The following is a 21,594-nucleotide window of genomic DNA, read 5'->3' on the forward strand; positions in this document are numbered from 1 at the left end:
GGTTTGCTCTCTGAGAGTGACCGTATTACAGAGTGTGCTATGCGCCAAGTGCACACGCACAGCCATACACGTACATAAGTGTGCACATTCATTCACGCGCACAGATAGCGTCACTGGCATGTATGTGCACACATGTGCAGGGTAGACATGTGGTAGAATTGTGGCCTACAGTTGTTTTTTAAGATTTATTTATTTATTTGAAAGGCAGAGCTGCAGAGAGGCAGAAGTGGGGGGAGAGGAGGGGACAGAGAGAGAGAGAGAGGTCTTCCATCCACTGGTTCACTCCCCAGATGGCTGCAACAGCTGGAGCAGAGCTGATCCGAAGGCAGGAGCCAGGAGCTTCTTCCAGGTCCCCCACGTGGGTGCAGGGGCCCAAGCACGTGGGTCATCCTCCACTGCTTTCCCAGGCCACGGCAGAGAGCTGCATCAGAAGCGGAGCAGCTGGGACTCGAACTGGCGCCCGTGTGGGATGCTGACACTGGGACACTGCGAGCGGTGGCTTTACCTGCTCCGCCCCAGCGCCGGCCCCCACGTTTGTTACTTCAGTGAGACAAAACCACAGCGGAATGCAGACAGAACTGTGGCTGTGACTGATCACTGCCTCCCTTGAGGTCTTTCTGAGTGTCCGTTCCTTTCTCTTCAGAAAGAAAAGTTTGCTGATGCTTCCGAGGAGGCGGTCTCTGTTCAGAGAAGTATGCAAGGTGCGTCCTGCGGGGGGCGAGTGTGAGCGCGTCAGGCTGGGCTTGGCCTTGCCCGCACGGAGCGGATGCTGCCTGCAGTCCTATCCCAGGGTCCCCCAGGTCCCTGCCGTGCGCAGGAACTGGCTTCCTGAAGCCTCAGACCCCCCAGCTGATTCTTTCTTCTTTTCACTTAAGGCTTGTTCCATATTAAAATGTCAGTGTTCTTAGGGGAAGTGTTTTGACTTTAAGGTTTATTTTATTTCTTTGAAACAGAGAGATCTCTTCCTTCTGCTGGTTCATTTCCCAAATAGCCACCATAGCCACATCTGATACAGGCTGGAGCCAGGAGCCAGGAACTTCTTCCAGGTCTCCTGTGTGGGTGTCAGGAGCCCAAGCACTTGGGTCATCCACCTGCTGCCTTCCCAGGCATGTTAGCAGGGAGCTGAATTTGAAAGAGAGCGGCTGGGACTCAAACCCACCCTCTGATAGGGGATGTCGGTGTCATAAATGGTGGCTTAACCCACTGTTCCATGATGGCAGCCACTTAAACTTTCATCATTGATAACTTTCTTGAGTTTTCACTGACAAGAGGAAAGAGCTGAGTGCAAAGGGGTGAGGCAAAGGGGCTGAATGCTGGGTCCTTAGGATCACGGACAGTGAGTGACGTGGTTTGCAGTGGGACTTCTGTATTTCTGTATTCTCAGCTCTCACAAGTGTATGATTTAGTTTTGTAAGACAGCCAAGACCAGATGGCTTATTAATCATGAAATATATTAAACTTTTTATCCTCAATAGAAACTGTCAATAAGTTACACCAAAAAGAGGAACAATTTAACCTGCTGTCTTCTGAACTGGAGAGGCTGAGAGAGAATTTAACAGGTAAGGAGGTGGCGCTGGCGCTAAGCGTTGAGTGTGTGGTAGCCTTCCCAGGGTTTGAGATCACTGTAGTCTAGCACTACACACCCACTGTTCAGGCATAGCCTGCTCACTCTTCGTGGTGGTATAATGTGACGAAATGCTTGTCTGAGACATGTAACCTTCCACAAGGTCTCTACTCTGTTTCCAAAGAGAATTCAGCCAGTCTCCCCATTCCCATTGCTGTCCTTGAGCCAAGGCCACAGCCATCCATAACATCTCACTGCCGACCCTGCTTCTGCCCTTGTCCTGCTCCCGTCTGTTCTCAGCACGGCAGCTGGAGTGAAGTCAGACCTGTCTCTTCTCTGCCCCGGCTTGCCCGGGGGCCCCCACCCCCCTCAGTCAGAGCCGTGTTCCTGCCACGGTCAGGCCCCCTACCTCCTGGTTTCCTCTCAGCCTCCCCTCCTTGCTCGTGCACTCCATGGTGGCGCTGGGACGCGTCCAGCGTCTTCCTGCCCCCGTGCCTTTGCCCCCTTCAGTCTTCTCTGCCATGTAACCGTCTCAGATTTTAACCTCCCAGCTCTTGCCCTCACCACTCTCTATCTTACCGCTTCTTTTCTTTATCTCATTGATTGTTCGTCTTCTTTGCTAGCGTGTGATTTTTATGCAGATGTTCCCAGAGCAAGGATGTATTCAGTTTACTTATGTCAATGATAACACAGCAGTGCTACTTGTTTTTCTATTTGTATTCAGATATGGAGGCAAAATTCAGAGAGAGAGATGAAAGAGAGGAGCAGTTGGTCAAGGCAAAAGAAAAATTGGAAAACGACATTGCAGAGATAATGAAGATGTCAGGAGATAATTCTTCCCAGCTGAGCAGAATGAATGATGAGCTGCGACTTAAAGAGAGGTACCTGTGGCTTTGGCAGTTAGAATGTGTGCCTGTGACCTGTGTTGTGGTGCAGTGGGTTAAGCCTCTGCTTGAGACACTGGCATCCCGTATCAGAGTTCTGGTTTAAGTTCTGTTCCACTCCGGCTCCCTGCTAATGCTCCTGGTAATGCAGAGGAAGATGGTCCGAGTGTTTGGGCCACTGCCACCCATGTGGAGTTCCTGGCTCCTGGCTCCTGGCTCCTGGCTCTGGCCTGGCACAGCCCTGGCTGTTGCAGCCATTTGGGGAGTGAACCAGTTGATGGAAGCTCTCCCCCTCTCTCTTTGACACTTTGTCTTTGAAATAAATAAACTGTTTTTCTTTTTAAGAACAGGTTGTGTGTTCCAACATGGGAAGCAGTCTACACAGCAGACTCATAGAATGACAGTCGCTTTACATAGCACTCTGACCTCAGAATTAGCCCTTAAGGCATTTTGGTCTGGCTGAAAAGCCCATGAGAGCATTTCAGGCATGGAACGCCAAGAAACTGTGACAAAAAAATGTCCTACATGAAGGATCTCTGTGAGTGAGAACCTGGCAGAAAGAAGTGGCCATCAGAGAAGGATATACTTTTCTCTGAAGGCAGGAGAGAACTTTGACTTTGCTTGTGGTTTTATCTAAATACTGACAGAGTTTGTGGATTCAAAAGGCTTCCATAGTCGTGACAGCTTGTGTCAAGAGCCTCGGGTGATCACTGATGTCATACATAAGAGCGTTAATTAACAACAGGAGTCTCTGCGCACTTACTTCCCATGCAGGCCATCTGTCTTCAAGGAGTTGTACTGTGAGAATTTAGTGTAAAACTTGTGTGTGTGTGTGTGTGTGTGTGCGTTTGTGAGCAGATTGTTGAAATCTTAGTATAAAGTTGGTCTTCTGTGTATAAAGTGATTTGAAAATGAATCTTAATGGAGAATGGGACTGGGAATGGGAGAGAGAGGAGGAGGTAGGATGGGAGGCGGTTATGTTGGGAACGAACACTCACTATATTCCTAAAGTTGCACTTATAAAATTTGTACTCCTTAAATAAAGGTTTCTTTGGAGAAAAAAAAAAGAATAGATTGTGGTTTACCAATGGCAATAATATCTTTTGTATAGACAGTTAAAATATTTTGAACTTCTTTAAATGAAATGAAAAGTGACATTTATTAAGGGCTTACTTTGCAGCTTAATATGGAGTATGTGTTCTAATTCTCATGATAATCCTACAAGATGAGTGTATTATTCCTGCTTTAAAGGAAAAGACACTGACGCTTACCAGGGTTAAAGTAGGTGCCTGAGGGTTCGGGTCCGGGCAGTGTGGTCCCAGAGCCCTCACTGTTCTTACTACCTTGTACTTCTCAGTGCTGGAGCTTCTTTTAACATCTGTTCTCCTCTTTATTCGGAAGTTCTTTGTTGGTTTGACTTTTTTCCTTTTACTAGCTTTCATATAAAAACCAAATGTTTTAATTAATTTTTTAAAAAGATTTATGTATCTATTTGAAAGGCAGAGTTACGGAGAGAGGGAGAGACAGAGAGAGAGAGGTCTTCCAACTGCCAGTTCACTTCCCAAATGTCTGCAGCAGCCAGAGCTGAGCTGATCCCAAGCCAGGAACCAGGAGCTTCTTCTGGGTCTCCCACGTGGGTGCAGGGGCCCAAGCACCTGGGCTGTCTTCCATTGATTTCCCAGGCCACAAGCAGAGAACTGGATCAGAAGAGGAGCAGCTGGGACACGAACTGGTGCCCATATGGGATGCTGACCCACAGGCAGGCTTAACCCAGTAGGCCACATGCCAGCCCCCAAATGCTTGAATTTATAAGCCAGTAACTCCTAGAGGGTCTGTTGTACCTGAGCGAGCGCAAACCCAGGAGCACCAGAGATTGATAAAATTGCTGGTCCTTTATTTCCAGCGGTGGAAAGCAGGCTCGTGCCCTGAAGAACTTTCGACCCTGAAGCTCAAAGCAACGTGTTTGTTTGTTTGCCAAGCAGAGTTAGACAGTGAGAGAGAGACAGAGAGTTATAGATAGTGAGAGAGAGACAGAGAGAAAGGTCTTCCTTCCATTGGTTCACTCCCCTAATGGCCGCCACGGCTGGTGCTGTGCCGATCCGAAGCCAGGAGCTGGGTACTTCCTCCCGGTCTCCCATGCGGGTGCAGGGACCCAAGGACCTGGACCATCCTCCGCTGCCCTCCTGGGCCACAGCAGAGAGCTGGACTGGAAGAGCAGCCACTGGGACTAGAACCCGGGGTGCCAGCCCCGCAGGTGGAGGATTAGCCAAGTGAGCCACAGAGCTGGCCAGCAACAGGGTTTATAAAGACAAAAAACACAGAACCGGGAGGGGAATACATGGTTGCTAGGATCAGGGGGAAATACATTGTTACTGGGGTCAAGCTAACCTAAATCCTATGCGAAACTACCATCAATTATAATCTTAACAAGACCAGTTACAATCTTAACCATTTCAATTATAATCGTGACATTAATCCAGGTATTGGCCTATATCATATGTGGGACATGGATTCCACTCTTGTTAACCCTGCGGCAGCGTATCTGTTTCCAAGCTTGAGCGATCACACTGGGGATTTCTGTGCTTTGCCACGTGTGCTGTGGTGGGGTGCTGCTGTCTGAGTGCTGTAGGTCAGTTTCAGACCAGAGTCTCACGGTCAGGGATGCTTTCGCAAGAAGGAGTCGCAGGTGCTCTGAAATGGAGGGCGTCACTTCAGGTCCTCAGGATCCTTAGAACTGTTTCTTAAAGAGCTGGTCCTTGGAGAGTTCCGTTCACCGGGTGCAGCTCAGAGCCTGTGGTTCCGAGCAGCGCCTTCAGGGAGCTGCACTTTGTAGGTGTTTTCTGGGGATACAGTGCAGAGCTGCCCTGCCCGGTTTCCCTCCCGTGCTCTCTGAAGCATTTGGTGGCCTGTTTTAGTCACCTCTGTTCATCTCTGTTCATCTCTGCCTGCATCTCTTCAAGCTGATCTTTAAGTTGTCATCTGCGTACCATTTTGTACTACAGTGGCCTTTTTTTTTTTGGACAGGCAGAGTGGACAGTGAGAGAGAGAGACAGAGAGAAAGGTCTTCCTTTGCTGTTGGTTCACCCTCCAATGGCCGCCGTGGCCGGCGCACCGCGCTGATCCGATGGCAGGAGCCAGGTGCTTCTCCTGGTCTCCCATGGGGTGCAGGGCCCAAGCACTTGGGCCATCCTCCACTGCACTCCCGGGCCACAGCAGAGAGCTGGCCTGGAAGAGGGGCAACTGGGACAGAATCTGGCACCCCGACCAGGACTAGAACCCAGTGTGCCGGTGCCACAAGGCGGAGGATTAGCCTAGTGAGCCGCGGCGCCGGCCACTACAGTGGGCTTTTAGTAATCTGGTTTGCTATAATTTTGAAACTTTCTAGACTAATTTTCTTTTTTTTTTTTTTTTAAGATTTTATTTATTCATTTACGAGGTAGAGTTACTGATAGTGAGAGGGAGAAACAGAGAGAAAGGTCTTCCTTCCATTGATTCACTCCCCAGGTGGCTGCAACGGCCAGAGCTGTGCTGATCTGAAGCCAGGAGCCATGTGCCTCTTCCTGGTCTCCCATGCAGGTGCAGGGACCCAAGGACTTGGGCCATCTTCTACTGCTTTCCCAGGCCAAAGCAGAGAGCTGGATTGGAAGAGGGGTGGTCGGGACTAGAACTGGTGTCCATATGGGATGCTGGTGCCGCAGGTGGAGGATTAACCTACTGTGCCATGGCACCAGCCCCCAGATTTTTTTAATATGTTTATTTTGCACTAATTTTTCCTTCTTGATGTATTTAGATAAGATAATTAACATTTACAATCAGTGCTTGGGACTCTAATGTATTTATATCCATTACAGTTGTTAAAATTCATTCTTCAGGCAAATCATGTTATTTATTTGAGAGGCAGAGAGATGCACAGAGTGAGCCCTCACTGACTGGTTCACTCCCCAGATGGCTGTGAAGGCTAAAGCTGAGCTAGTTCATAACCTAGAGCTGGGAGCTCAATCCAGATCTCCCATATGAGTGGCAGGAGCCCAGTTTCTTGAGCCGTTAGTCCTGTCTCTCAGGGTCTACATTTGCAGGAAGTTGGGGTCAGGAGCCAGAGCCACGGCCTGAACCCTAGGTACTCCTATGTGTATTACAGGCATCTTTTTTTTTTTTTTTTTTTTAAGATGTATTTATTTGAGAGACAGAGTTACAAACAGAGAGAGAGAGAGAGGTCTTCCATCCTGGCTGCAATAGCTGGAGCTGTGCTGATCTGAAGCCAGGAGCCAGAAGCTTCTTCCAGTTCTCCTATGTGGGTGCAGGGGCCCAAGGACTTGGACCATCTTCTACTGCTTTGCCAGGCCAAAGCAGAGAGCTGGATTGAAAGTGGAGCAGCTGGCCGGCGCCGCGGCTCACTAGGCTAATCCTCCGCCTAGTGGCGCTGGCACACCGGGTTCTAGTCCCGGTCGGGGCGCCGGATTCTGTCCCGGTTGCCCCTCTTCCAGGCCGGCTCTCTGCTGTGGCCAGGGAGTGCAGTGGAGGATGGCCCAAGTGCTTGGGCCCTGCACCCCATGGGAGACCAGGAAAAAGCACCTGGCTCCTGGCTCCTGCCATCGGATCAGCGCGGTGCGCCGGCCGCAGCGCGCTGGCCGCGGCGGCCATTGGAGGGTGAACCAACGGCAAAGGAAGACCTTTCTCTCTGTCTCTCTCTCTCACTGTCCACTCTGCCTGTCAAAAAAAAAAAAAAAAAAAGTGGAGCAGCTGAGACTTGAACCGGCGTCCATATGGGAATGCCAGCACTGCAGGTGGCGGCTTTACCTGCTATGCCACAGCACTGGGCCTTACAGGCATCTTAACCAGTATCTTAACTGCAAGGCTAAATATTCACCCCTGTCATTTAATTAGCCTATTTCGGATGTTATTAATTATTTGTGAATTTTAGTCATCATTAATACAATTATTATCAGTAATATATTTTCAATTTAATTCTTAAATATATTTTTGTGAAAAATCTGACACTTTGTATTGGAACTTATTCCAGATGTGTAGAGGAATTACAGCTGAAGCTAACGAAGGCCAATGAGAATGCAACTTTCCTGCAGAAGAGCATTGGAGAAGCAGCCCTCAAAGCCGAGCAGAGCCAGCGCGAAGCAGCTGTGAAACACGAGGGGGAAAAGAAGGAGTTGGAGAAGCAACTGCTGGACCTGGTAAGGAGGGTGGATGGGCCCTTCTGCTGGCACGGAAGGCGGGGGGGGGGGGGGTCGGAACATGGCTGGGTGACTCACCTCTCCCCCACGGTTCCTGCAGGAAAAGAAGGTGGAGACCAGCCACAACCAGTGTGAGGACCTGAAGGCCCAGTACGAAAAAGCCAGTTCCGAGATGAACGCGAAGCACGAGGAGGCCCTGCAGAACCTGCAGAAGGTGCTGCTGGGCACAGAGGAGGAGCTGAGGGCTGCCCAGGCGCAGAGCAGAGAGCTGCTACAGGAGGTGGAGGAGCTGCGAGCGCAAGCCGACAAGGCCAGAGTGCGTCCCTGCAGGGAGTGCGTCGGGCCGCGGCTGCAGGGCTGGTCAGAGCGCACACAGCCGGCTCCGGGTGCTGAACGGCGGCACTCCCTCCCCTCTGCTGCTCCTCAGGGTGGCGACAGCTGCAGGTCTTTCCCCGGAAGGGGGACCGTGTCGCTGTCACCACCCTCTGTGCTGCTTGCTCCCCGCTGTGTTTGTCCTGTGGCCTGCGCTTCCTCTTCCTGCTTGCTGCAGGCTCTCTGGTGTTGGAGAGCACGTTCCTCCTGTCTGCTGAGGACAGAAAGTGAGAGGCAGAGGCCAAGGGGAGCAGACGGACAGAGTGAGAACTGGGCAGAGCCCACCTGCAAGAGAGGCCCACAGGGAGGGCTCCTGCACACACACACACACACACACACGGCTCTTCTACACACATGGAAACGCACACACACGTCTGTGCATGTACACACACATGGCTCGTCTACACACATACAGAAGCACGCACACACGTGTGTGCATGTATCCACACATGGCTCGTCTATACACAGAAACGTGCACACATGTGTGTGCATGTACACACGCAGCTCTACACACATACAGAAGCGCACACACGTGTGTGCATGTATCCACACAGCTCTTCCACACACACAAAGCGTGCACACACGTGTGTGCATGTACACACGCAGCTCTACACACATACAGAAGCGCACACACACGTGTGTGCATGTACACGCCCACACGTACACCCTGGCACTGTGAGCCTGTGGATAAGGAGGCTGGCTGCTGGTAGTGAGGAAATCTTGTAATGCAGGAGACCTTGATACGTTGAATTTCTTTTATGGTGTGGGGACTGTACCTGTGCCCAGTGCAGCTTTTGTTCGTTTTTAGTGGTAGGTGAGGTGGTGACGTGTGAAGGGGAAACCACCACCTGGCAGACCAGGCCGGCATCTCAGGAGAGGGCGCAGCCCCGTCTGTCTTGGACAGGAGTGCTTTCCCGGTGTAGCTTTTGACCCCAGTAACTTGATGAAGTTCAGTCTGTCTTCTTTTTAGTTTCTTACTGATCAAGGAAAAGTAAATGCTTTTCTTTATTTTTAAGAGAAATGTTTCTACGGGGGCGTAGTAGTAGGAACAAATGTTAAAAGAGGACTTGACACCTGTCCTGTTGAGAACCCGCTGTTGCTAAGTGGACCTTGGAACATGTAGGAGGCCACGTGTGCCCTCGACTACCTGCGGGCAGTCCAGGCTTTTCTTCCCATGAAACAGGATGTAATTCTCTGGTCATTTCTCTCTATGGTCCCCCTTATCTGGACAGTCTGCAGTTTTGTAGCATTTCCTTTAAAACGTTGCAGCCTGACCAAACTACAGCATTCCATGGCTTGTGGAAAATTCTCCATTCATTTTGCTGTCCCAAGGTCATTTGGTCAAAATGCTGCGCTTGCTCCCTGTCCAAAGCCTTCTGGACATCTGGTTTTAGTGAGACACTGGCTTTTTTGGAGAGCCTGGTGCAGCCCAAAGGTGTTTTCCCAGGAGTGCTGCCATGTGCACCCCAAGTCTGATGCACAATTTCAGGAGGCCCACAGAACCCTCAAAGCCCCGTGCTCCTAATTTCAGGAGCCCATGGTCTAGAACTGTGCTGTCCACTTCAGCGGCCACTAGCCACGTGAGGCCACCTCAATCTGAACTTGGAATACTTAATGAAATTACAAATTCTGCTCCTTGGTTACACTCACCACTTTCCAAACGCTTAGGAGTTACTCACTCGGCTTTTAGATGGGACGTTTTAGGTAGGAACATTCACATCATTGCACAACATGGCACTAGTGTAGACACCGAGGTCAAACTTTCATATAAACTAATATGTTTACAGAAATGATCTATTCATTTCAGTTCCCAAAGCCTAGAAATTGGTCTGTATCTTTTTTAAAAAAGTTAGAGTTAGAGAGAGGGAGAGTTAGAGAGAGAGAAAGTGAGAGAGAATCTTCCATCCTCTGGTTTACTCCCCAGATGGCCACAACAGCCAGCACTGGGCCAGGCCAAAGTCAGGAGGCTCATTTGGGTCTCCCATGTGGAGGGCAGGGGCCCAAAGACTCGGGCCATCCTTTGCTGCTTTCCCAGGCCATTTGCAAGTGGGCTGGGTCAGCAGTGGAGCAGCAGGGACTCAGACTGGGCTCTCAGGGGTGTGGTGTGGTGTCGCAGGCAGAGGCTTCAACCACTGTGCCACAGCTGCAGCCCCATCTGTATTTTTAGTATGTTCTGTGATACTAAGACTCACTCATTCTCATCCTAGTGGCTGCCTTTAGTGAGTAAAGGGCTGAAGTTTGATAAGTATCAATTTATTTTCCCTTGTTACGCTTCCTTTTTTAAAAATTAAAGTATAATAATTTTTAAAGTTCTTTGAATCGTATTTAAAAAAAATATTCTTTTGGTAATCCTTCTACCAAAGAAATGAATAATTGGGTAATTGAAGTGGCCAGAGAGTCTCGTGCTGACATCAGGATCAAGCTACCATTTTCATCTTTTCGGTAGCTGTCAGGAAGTAATCTCACAAGTCGTTTCCAGCCAACAGACATATGAGTCCTTCGCAGAGCCACCTTGCTTAATGCCGTCCCTTCCTGGGCTCTGTTTACCTAGTTAGTCAGATAGTTCCTATGACGTTTACTGTAGAGAATGCTAACCACTGATGATTTAGGCCGCCGTAAGTTATTTGGGCTTGCATTTGTCTGCTCGATTTCATCTTTGTTTCCATTCTTTCCACCTTTTGTCTCTGTAGTCGCTAACCTATTTGTTAACATCAGCCAAAAAAGAAATTGAGCTAATGTCAGAGGAGCTGAGGGGCCTGAAGTCAGAGAAGCAGCTTCTTGCTCAGGAGGGAAATGCTTTAAAGCTGGAGAAAGGTTCGCTCTTATCAGAGCTTGTAGAAGTGGAGGCCAGAGTCACCTTGCTCCAGGAAGACCAGCAGAAGCTCTGGTCAGTCAACGAAGCCCTCGCTTCGGAGAAGGAGAAAGTCTTAGAGGAGAAGCAGTTTTACCAACAGGAGTATCTCGACAAAGAAGCCTTGGCTGTGGAGAGAGAGAAACTGCTTCAGGAAATCCACGTTGCCCAGGAAGAAGTCTTGAAGATGAGTGTGGAAAACGACTCTCTGCAGGCTTCCAGGGTGAGCCTGCAGGTGCTCGTCCGGGAGCTCCAGGTCAGCAAGGATGCCCTGGTGGCCGAGGCTAAGAGGGATCGGGAGGAGAAAGACCACCTGGAGGGCCGGATCAGGAAGCTGCTTACCGAAAACCTTGCCTTGGCTAAAGACAAGGATGACGTGATTCGGAAGCTGCAGAGCTCCTATGAGGAGCTGGCCACAGACCAGAAGGCCCTGGTGCAGGAGATCGAAGACCTCACGAGTGAGAAGAGGTCGGTTTTAGAGAAGCAGTCGAGCCTGGATAGCGCGTGCGTAGCCTTGAAGGTGGAACGGGACGGGCTCCTGCAGAGCCAGCGGGACCTGCAGCTGGAGAAGGACGCGCTGCTCCAAGGCCAGGAGAAGCTGAATGCCAGCCTGGAGGCCGCCCTGCAGGTCAAGGAGCTGCTCAGCTCGGAGGCCGCCGGGCTGCGGGCTCAGCTGGACTGCGCCAGCAAAGCCCTGAGGAAGGCCGAGCTGGAGACGCGGCAGCTTCAGGCCACGAACACGAGCCTCACGGCGCTCCTGCAGGAGACCAAGACCAGCCGGGCGATCACAGACTCCGAGCGCCTCCAGTTCCTCCACGAGAAGGAGGCCTTGGCCGCCTCCGAGCGGAGGCTCTTGGCTGAGAAGGAGGAGCTTGCGAGTGAAAGCAGGGCCATCACCGAGAGGCTCAGCAGGCGCTCGGAGGAGGCCGCGCACGCCGAGGTGGGCCTGAGCGAGAAGATCGCCTGCCTGGCTTCCGAGAAGGAGGCCGTGTGCCAGAGGCTGAGCAAGCTCAGAAGGCAGCAGGAAGGCCTCTTGCAAGACAAGTCGGCGTTGGAGAAGCGAAATGCAGACCTACTTGCAGAGAGAGAGGGCTCCATCAAAGCCCTAGGAGACCTCAAAAGGAAGTACGACCAGGAGTCGGCCAACCGAAGACTCGCCGTGCACGAGAAGATGAAGCTGCTGGGCAGCGTCGACGCCCTCAAGAAGGAGCTTCTCGAGACGAAAAGGGAAAGCCAGGAGCTGGCGGCGAGCAAGCGCGACCTCTCTCTCATGCTGAAGGAGGCCCAGGACGCCCGGAAGCGTCTGGAGCAGGAGCGCGCGGACATGCTGCACGCCCGGGAGAGTCTGAACGCTGAGCTGCAGGCCTGCTGCTGCGAGAAGAACATGCTGCTGAGAGACGGCCTGAACCTGCAGGAGGAGTGTCAGAAGCTGAGCGAGGAGATCCACGCCGCGCAGCAGGCGCTGGCCCTGGAGAAGGAGGCCAGAGCGAAGGAAAGCGAGTCATCCCTGTACGAGAACAAGAAGCTGCACGGGCGGCTGGTGCTCCTGGAGCAGGAGGTGGCGGAGCTGAGAGTGCGCGCCGAGGAGCTGCAGGCCGAGAAGTTTGCGCTGATCCAGGAGAAGGCCACGTCCGAGCAGAGGGTGGTGGAGATAATCAAGGAGAAGGAGCTGCTGAGTGCGGAAACGGCGCAGCTGGCCGCCAACATAGAGACCCTCAAGAGCGACTTCGCCACCTTGTCCAAGTCCAAGTTGGAGCTCCAGGAGCTGCACAGCTACCTCACCAAGATCCTGGACGACCTCCGGCTGAACCACGAGGTGACCCTGGCTGAGAGGGCCAAGGTGATGCAAGACAACCAGAGCCTGCTGGCCGAGCAGCGGGAGACGGCGCAGCGGCGGGACGAGCTGCTGCAGGAGAAGGAGAAGCTGGAGGAGAGCTACTTCGTCCTGCAGCGGGAGCTCGGCCAGCTGGCCACCGCCAACAGCCGCATCTCGGCCGGCCTGCTCGAGTCGCAGGCGGAAAACCGCACTCTGAGGAAAGACAAGAGCAAGCTCGCCCTTAGGATTAGAGAGCTCGAGGCCCTTCATTCGTTCACGGTAAAGTGAGGGGGCAGCTGCTGAGCGCCGGACGCCTTACTCACACGGGCACTACCTAGCGGCATAGGTGACGGCTCCCCACTCTGCTTAGGAAAACCCTCCCCGTTAAGGCAGCGGCTGTGTGCCTCCTGCTGTGCACCGCAGTCTGAACGGGCAGTTCTCTGCAAAATGTCTAATCGCTGGAGTCTCCCCGTTTGGGAAAAAAAAGGATTTATCTTTTAATTTAAGGGAAAACATTGTGGAAAGAGTTCACTGTGGCTCTTAAGCCTGGAAGGGCCTCAGTGAGGTGGGCACACGCTGAAACAGTGTCTTCTCTGGCTTTTGACCGTTCAGCTGTGTCTGTGTGTCTGCGTTGGAGGAGTGCCCTGACCTCCCCGTGACTGACAGTAGGGAAGGTAGGATTCAGAACTCCCGTAAATGTGAGACCAAATTAAGTCATAAGCCAGTGCCTTAAAATCTTTGAATTTTTAAATCATTTTTGTGTATAACACCTAAGAACTTGTCTCCATATGCATGTCTTGTTTCATTCACAGCCATGTTTACATTCATTATCTACAACTTCTCATTAAACACTTGAGCCTTATGCTGTCACTGCCCAAATAATTTGTATTGTTCTTAAAAAAAAAAATCTCAACCTAAATTCCAGGTAATTCCAGAAGCCCCAGTTTTGAAACGGCAAGACCAGTCCCTTAAACTCGCAGCAAATATGACTAAGAGCAGACTAGCAGAGGAGGGGGTTTCCACTCTGTTCCCGCCGAGCGGTCTCGCGGTCTCTCAGCCGTAAGCCAGAGTGACGGGAGCGCGCTTGGCGGGGCAGGTTGCTGCTTTCCCTGGAGGCTGCAGGTGTAGAGGGCCCTGGAAAATGGACAAATTGCGTATTAGTTGACTGTGGGAAGACGGCAAGGAAAGGGCCTGAACGTCGTTCTGCGTGAGAGGGAAGACCTCTTGTGTCTTGGTGTGTTTGTTTCTGCGTGGGGCCATGACCGTGTTGTCCTCTCTGTGTGCCCCCCTCCCCAGACAGACCTCGCAGACTGCCTGACAGTGACCCAGCAGCGTCCCAGCGGGTGCCTTCCTGTCTCACGGTGTTCTCTTGTGTCTAGGCTACGCAGACAGCAGACGACACCATGCAGACAGCGGAACAGATGACCAAAGAGAAGATGGAGACTCTGGCCTCCCTGGAGGACACCAAGCAAACAAATGCACAACTACAGAATGAAGTAATCAGATTTAAATGGCTTTTTGTACAGAGAACCGCTTATCAGCTTCGCGGAATGTTTGATCACTAACGCAGGAATGCTTATTTTAAGTGACCTTATGCAGGTTTGATCCATGTTAGTAGAGTCAAATGTACATCAGAGCTGCGATAATATTAAATAAAATGTATTACTTCATCAATTATTTGTTAGGACCAACCTTTACAAACAGGGAAGTCCTTACAGCGTGGCTTTCCAAGGGAGCTGTTGAGTGACAGCCCTGGCGAGAGAGGGTCCTCGTGGCACTGTCTAGTTCACGTATCCTTCCTTCCTTCCTTCCTTTCTCTCTCTTTCTCTCTGTCTCTGTCTCTCTCTCTCTCTCTCTTTCTCTCTTTCTTTTTTTTATTAAACAGGCAGAGTTAGAGAGAGAGACAGAGAGAAAGGTCTTCCTTCCATTGGTTCAGTTCCGAAATGGCTGCTACAGCCGGCGCTGTGCCAATCCGATCCAAAGCCAGGAGCCAGGTGCTTTTCCTGGTCTCCCATGCAGGGCCAAGCACTTGAGCTATCCTCCACTGCCTTCCCGGGCCACAGCAGAGAGCTGGACTCGAAGAGGAGCAACCGGAACTAGAACCGGCGCCCATATGGGATGCCGGCACCACAGGTGGAGGATTAACCAAGTGAGCCACGGCGCCGGCCCATATCCTTTATTTCATAGCACACACACGTTTCCCTCTTCAAATCTCTCTCTACCTTGAGCCACTGGGTTCTGTTCCCTAGCCCTGAGCTTGATCTAGGTAGGCATTTTCTTGGCCTAATTCAATGCCAAATTCCCTTTTTTGTCATTTTTTGGACTGGGGATGGATTTGTGGTGTCAAGATAATTGGACTGGGGGCCAGTGCTGTGGCGTAGCAGGTAGGGCCACCACCTGTAGTACCGGCATCCCATATGGGCACCAGTTCAAGTCCTGGCTGCTCCACTTCCAATCCAGCTCTCTGCTGTGGCCGAGGGAATGCAGTAGAAGATGGCCCAAGTGCTTGGGTCCCTGCACTCGCATGGGAGACCTGGAAGGAGCTCCTGGCTGCTGGCTTCAGTAGCCCAGTGGATGGAGAACCTCCCTCTCAGCCTCTGCCTCTCTCTAACTTGGATTTCTCCTTGGTGTTCCCTTCTCTGATTCCCTTTTATTTATTTGAGAGGTAGAGAGAGAGGTCTTCCATCTGCTGGTTCACTTCCCAATTGGCCGCAGCAGCCAGAGCTGTGCTGATCCAAAGCCAGGAGCCAAGAGCTTCTTCCGGGTCTCCCACATGGGTGCAGGGGCCCAAGGACTTGGGCATCTTCTACTGCTCCCCAGGCCACAGCAGAGAGCTGAATCAGAAGTGGAGCAGCCGGGACTGAAAGCAACATCCATACAGGCTGCCAGCAGTGCAGGTGGCGGCTTTTACCTGCTATGCCACAGCACCGGTCCCACCAACCATATTTTTAAATTTTAATTTTATTTGAGAGGGAGGGAGAGAGACATTTTCCATATGCTAGTTCCTCTCTCAAATGCCCTAGAGCCCAGAACTCAATCCGGGTCTTGCATGTGAGTGTCAAGGACCCGAGTACTTAATCTATCACCTGCTGCCTCCCAGGGGTGCAGATTCGCAGGGGGCTGGTATTGGGAGTGGAGCTGGGGCTTGAACTCAGACACTCTGAGTATCCCAAGCGTCGTCCTAGCTGCTCTGCCAAATGCCCACTCCACCAACCCTTTCTTTCCTGGAAACCTGTTGCCAAAACGGCTGTGTGAAGTTCTGTGAGACTTTGGGTGCTCATTAACGTGATAGGCAGGGAAGACAGTAAGGAGCTGAAACAAGGAAAGGAGTGGCCACATGATGGCAGCTTGCATATGAGGCCTCCTTGTTGTGGAAGGTCAAAGTTCAAAGTCTACAAAGACAGGAGTGTTTTGAAGTAATTGTCGGATAGATAAGCCTAGAAAAGAGTACATTTATGGGAACTGACAAGCCCAAGAGAAGCCTGAAAATGTGAGAGCATTAAAAAGCGGTCAGAGATCCTGATCAGGACTGGCGCAGAGAGTAAACGGAAAACTCAGGGGAAGCCGCTGACCTTTGGAATGAGTCACGGAGTCGTGTCCTCCTGCAGCTTAACCCTGGTGTCTCTGTTGAAGCCAGACACAGACAGGATGAGCCGTTTCCTGGGCCGGTGGTGACGTGCACCTGGCATGTGAGAGGCGTTGAAGGGGAGGTGGTAGCATTCAGACTAGCAGGGAATGGGGGCGTGCGACACGACAGGACACGGCTCCCTTTCTGGCTGTAGAAGACAAGTGCACGAGGCCCGGGGACACTCCGTGTTGCGGCAGCTGTCCGAGTCCCCAGCCTCGACAGGAGCTCTGCACCTGGGGGTCTGGCACCTGCTGGAGGCTGTGGTCCAGGACACCCCTCTAGGCCCCAGTCGTGTGGCTTTCCCACCAGGGTCCAGGCCCTAAGCTGGCCGTGTCTCCCATGGGACTGTGTGTGGGAGACATGCACTCCCTCACTGCATGGCTTTTTGCGCTTCAAAGTTCAGAGAGATAACTAAATTTTTTTTCCAGTCTACAAATATCTTGATTCAAGTCAACAGATTTTGAATTGAAGACTATATAAATTGTTACTGATGCTGAAAAATGTCATACTCTAAATGACTAATCTGTGGGGAAGCAAAGGGGATTTGTTTTGTTACCAAGATTAACTCTTACTGATGTCATTAGTTTCTTAATTATTTATTTTTTGACGATGGGTCATACTTCGTTAGCAGATTCGCTGATAAATACTGAGGCTTGTGCGTAAGATAAAAGGAAGCTTGCGTTTGAATTTCTGTAGCAGTTCAGTTTGCCATTTGGCCACACACAGGAAGTGTGGGATGCCTGCAAGGACCAGGTTTGAGCTCTATAATAGCCTTTCACTTGTAATCTCTTCACCCAGGTGATTGTTTTTGGTGTTTTTTTTTTTTTTTTTTTTTCCAAGTGACTGATTCATCTTTTTCCTAACACACATTTTCATGAATAATTGACCCAGTCATGCCACGCGGAAACTGGATAATTTCATCAAGTGTTTTTCTCTTGGTGTTTAAGTTGGACACACTTAAAGAAAACAACCTGAAGAATGTGGAAGAGCTCAACAAGTCAAAAGAACTTCTGACTGTAGAGAACCAAAAACTGGAAGAATTTAGGAAAGAAATGTAAGTTGCTTCTCCTTGAGACTCAGAACTTATTTTAAATTGCATAAGTGGAAACGGTGCTGATTTTTTTCTAATATATGAAAAAGAGAAAAAGTAAAGTGTCCTTGCCACCCTCCTGCCCCCAGAACTGTCCCCACAGCCACGGGAAGAGATCGGGGGGGCTGCGTGCTCGCTCCTGAGTGGTGGCTTTGTAAAGCTCGTGAAGTTCCAGGCAGAGTCAGGCGCGAGTTACTCGTGGGCAGGACACCGGTCTCAACCCTCAGAGATGTTTACTAACTCCCTAAAGACTTCCTATAGGACAAAAACCAGGGTGTCTTGTTCAGGATTTTCAGTGGTTTGATGTTTTAAAAACACTTACTTATTTGAGGCCGGCGCCGCGGCTCACTAGGCTAATCCTCCGCCTAGCGGCGCCGGCACACCGGGTTCTAGTCCCGGTCGGGGCGCCGGATTCTGTCCCGGTTGCCCCTCTTCCAGGCCAGCCCTCTGCTGTGGCCTGGGAGTGCAGTGGAGGATGGCCCAGGTGCTTGGGCCCTGCACCCCATGGGAGACCAGGAAAAGCACCTGGCTCCTGGCTCCTGCCATCGGATCAGCGCGGTGCGCCGGCCGCAGCGCACCGGCCGCGGCGGCCATTGGAGGGTGAACCAACGGCAAAAGGAAGACCTTTCTCTCTGTCTCTCTCTCTCACTGTCCACTCTGCCTGTCAAAAAAAAAAAAAAAAAAAAAAAAAAAAAAAAAAAAAAAAAACACTTACTTATTTGAAAGAGTGACAGAGAGAGAGAGAGAGAGACAGAGAATCTTCCATCATCCACTGGTTCACTCACAAGATGGCCACAACGGCTGGGGCTGGGCCAGGCTGAAGCCAGGAGCCAAGAACTCACTCCGGGTCTCCCTTGTGGGTGCAGGGGCCCAAGCACTTGGGCCACCCTCCACTGCTTTCCCAAACACATTAGCAAGGAGCTGGACTGGAAACAGAGCAGTGCAGCCGGGATTCGAAGCGGCCCTCTGATACGGGATGCCAACGCTTTAAGTGGCGCCTTAACTCACTGCACCACAACGCCAGCCCCTCCATATCTTGATCTTAAGAGTAACTAAATCTGATGGCTTGGAAATTAAGTCTCGGCGTTTGGGGGCCTTAGTTTTTATCTGTCAGCCTGCTGACTGGTTTTTCAGGCATGTGGGCTGTTCATGTTTTCTTCGTTGATGATGACTTCAGTCTTTGCCTTTCACATTTAGTTACGGTAGTGGCTACAGATTGGTATTTATCTGGCATTTTAACTGATGGTTACCGTGAAGCTTCTGCTAAGACTTCTGATAAGCACAGTGCATGAACCTGACAATCCAAAGCCAGTCATCCCGTGGGTGTTGGAGTATGTCCTCTGCGTCAGGTGCAGTCAAGCTAGGGAGGATCGGAAGGTGAATCACATACAGTTCCTGCCCTCCAAGGGGTTGTGTCATTTATTGAAGAGATGATGATGACGGATTCCCTAAACTACATCCAGACATTTCCCCACAGTCCTGTGGTTATGGCCGGAAGGAGAGGTTTAGGTTTTTATGCCCTTCCAAAGCCAAATGATCCGGATAGGTAATGGGTCAGGAGAAGGGTGATTGCATCTCACGGTTCAGTTACGGTCAGGATTTCTTGTCTCCGGGACACAGTAGCTTTGCTAAGCTGGGCCGTTACGGACACTGAGCTGACTTTAGTTCATTTGTGTTACACAGGCAGCTGGTGAGGGAGGATGTGAGCGGCAGAAGATCCCCTACCCAACCTCCCACTGCCATAGCCCCACCTCTGAGCTCTCTGGGCCACACTAGGTAATGAGGGGGCCGGGCCAGAGTGGATCTGTTATAGACCCGGAGGCTCCCTCAGAGCGTCCTGCCTGCAGCTGGGACCTGCTGTTCTTTCCCTCTGTGCCCTTTAGCACAGTGGCTTTAGGAAGGCTCTTGACTTTGGCCAGCCAGCGTCTGTTTTCAGTGAGAGTGACCGTGAAATGCTTCCTCACTGATGCATAATTTTGGATGTTAGGAAAAACAGTACAAACAATCTGATTTTTATCTTTAATTTCTCATCTGGCACAGTAACAGAGTCTAGAATATACAAGTATACTTCAACTTGTTCATGGAAGATGGAATCAAATGATTATGTTGGTGCAGAGACCCTTGAAGTCCATGCATACATGGGTCTTGGAAAAGTGTGAAAAATGCGTATTATGAGAAAACTATGGATTTCAAATTTTTTTTCCCCCAAAATAAACTTACCTTTTAATTCCATTTTTCCTAGCATGATTACAGATTTATTATGGATTCATAAGTAAAATGTTTGTAGGTCAGTGTTAATAATGCCTATTTTGCCACTTACTTTAGCCTTTTCTTTTTGAAGATACCCTGTCCTATAGATAGAAATGTAGCTTCTTTAAACATCGGTAGAAATATTTTTATAGCTATTTTCAGAATCCTCCCTTGAGTGTTTTCGGAATTTGGGCCTTAGGAGCCTTTTTCCTCTGTGAAATGCGTTCCACACGACCCGCTAGAGAGAGACTGAGTGTCCTCGTGTTTGGATCGCAACTGAGTCCGCCCCCAGCGGCAGCCGCAGTTCTTCTGGTTCTGCTATTTCCTGGCTTTGATTTAGGTCAAATTCTTGCACTTCTCTGAGCTTCCGTTTTCTCAACTTGGAACATAAAGAACCACATCACCTCCTTCGCTTTGGGGAGAAATGCCGAAACGCGCTCGGGAGCGGTCTGGGTTGTCAGACGTCCAATGTCATTTTTTTAGGTCATTTTGGCCATTTAAAATTTTAGTTCTTTGACTCTTTCGGTTTCCTTTACCGCAGGGTCTTACTATAAACCAAGGACTTTAAACCAATCTTTAAAAGACAGAGAAGGAACTGGGCACAGGCTTTGCCCCTCTGCAAGGCCGTGTAAATGCGAGACCAGAGAGGCCTGCCGAAGGCAGTGACCACCTGGGAGGCAGGACGTCCGGATCAGGCTGAGTCCATCTCTCCTGTTCCTTCAGGCGTGTGCTCTGGCCAGGACAAGAACTTTAGCTGTACTGCGTGTGCACATACACGCAGCGAAGCTATTTCAAAAGGCTCATGGAAAGTGGAATTAAAAGATACTTTCAGTTTGGTGCAAAACTTGCCATACAGGCACATCTTTTTCGTAATACTCTTTTGGGAGTGGGGGGGGGGGCAGGTGTGTGTGCCAAGATCCCGAATTGAGATGGAGGCTCCCAGCCTTTGAATGACTAAACCCTTGAGACTGAAATTCCTTCTCAGATTTCCTTGCTGAAAACGTCTCTGTAAAAAGCCTCAGTCAGTGTTGTAAGAGAATTTTTCTAAAGATTTTTTCCCCCAAATTCATGAAGTCATCTAGTATGGGTATTATAGGTAGATGGGGAGTTAAAAATTGAGAAAATTGCAGATGCCAAGCACTGCCACCCATAAGACAATTGAAGTTAAAAATAGATGTGTTCATGAATCAACAGGTGGATTCACGCCCAGATGACTGGATCCAGAACTCAGCCACACACGACAGCTTGCTAGGGAGTTTATCCAGCACCGAATTCTTTAAAAATTCGTAATTGCGTCAAAGCCTTCTATGGCATAAAACTAAAATCCAGTGCCCAAATCTAGTATTGTAAATACCTGTATGTAAAGGGTAATAATTCAGGATGTATTTTTAGATTACTTTTAATAATGGGAAGATATTTAAATAACTAGATCCTATAACTGTTCCTGTTTCATGTGCTGGTATTCTTGGGTACAGGTTAGCAGGCTCTATTATATTTTCATTTGGTTCTTTTAATTGCAAATTGATATTGTACTATCAACACAAGACGCCTGTTATTTAATTAGAAAATCATGTTTCCTTTGGGAATTTAACCTCTAGTTCTACAAATGTACCCAGATTCCCCTCAGGGATTAACTCTGGCAGGTACTGGTAAATGGGACTGGTGGGTTTTTATTTCTGCCAGAGAAACACAGGTTACAGCTCTGTGCGGTTCGACCGAGTGCCTTGGCAGCAAGCTACTTGACGTTAGCAGTGTGGTGCGCTCTAGTGTAATTATCTCATGGAGATGCTTCTAGAGACAAGAGGGCTTATGCTGACCACCTCACTTGTCATGTATTTCATAGCAGGATTCCTTTTCGTATGGGATCAGCGTAGGCGGTGGGAGGGGGCGTCCTGTTTGTCAGGTTTTTAAATACAATGACTGTGGGCGACAGCCCTGTCTGAGGGGCTGCCG

At 50.2% G+C, this 21,594-nt stretch overlaps 1 protein-coding gene across 37 annotated transcripts in view; it reads left to right on the plus strand.

Moving 5' to 3' along the window:
* The window catches only part of CLIP1 (CAP-Gly domain containing linker protein 1), a 136,650-nt gene that overhangs the window by 84,493 nt on the left and 30,563 nt on the right, over positions 1–21,594 (plus strand). For 28 of the 37 annotated variants that reach the window (XR_011385256.1, XM_070066122.1, XM_070066133.1 and 25 more), the window contains 9 exons: positions 644–701; positions 1,476–1,559; positions 2,289–2,445; positions 7,469–7,634; positions 7,735–7,950; positions 10,697–12,952; positions 14,053–14,169; positions 17,249–17,355; positions 19,075–19,167. Coding sequence is in view for 35 of the 37 variants with exons in the window: in XM_070066122.1 (XP_069922223.1) it covers positions 644–701; positions 1,476–1,559; positions 2,289–2,445; positions 7,469–7,634; positions 7,735–7,950; positions 10,697–12,952; positions 14,053–14,169; positions 17,249–17,355; positions 19,075–19,167 (3,254 nt within the window). In the remaining 2 variants the exon portion in view is untranslated. The remainder of the gene's footprint in view (positions 1–643; positions 702–1,475; positions 1,560–2,288; positions 2,446–7,468; positions 7,635–7,734; positions 7,951–10,696; positions 12,953–14,052; positions 14,170–17,248; positions 17,356–19,074; positions 19,168–21,594) is intronic. The other 9 variants (XM_070066144.1, XM_070066145.1, XM_070066146.1 and 6 more) reach the window with 2 other exon arrangements.

This window comes from Oryctolagus cuniculus, chromosome 21 (assembly GCF_964237555.1).
Source record: "Oryctolagus cuniculus chromosome 21, mOryCun1.1, whole genome shotgun sequence".
Lineage (NCBI taxonomy): Eukaryota > Metazoa > Chordata > Mammalia > Lagomorpha > Leporidae > Oryctolagus > Oryctolagus cuniculus.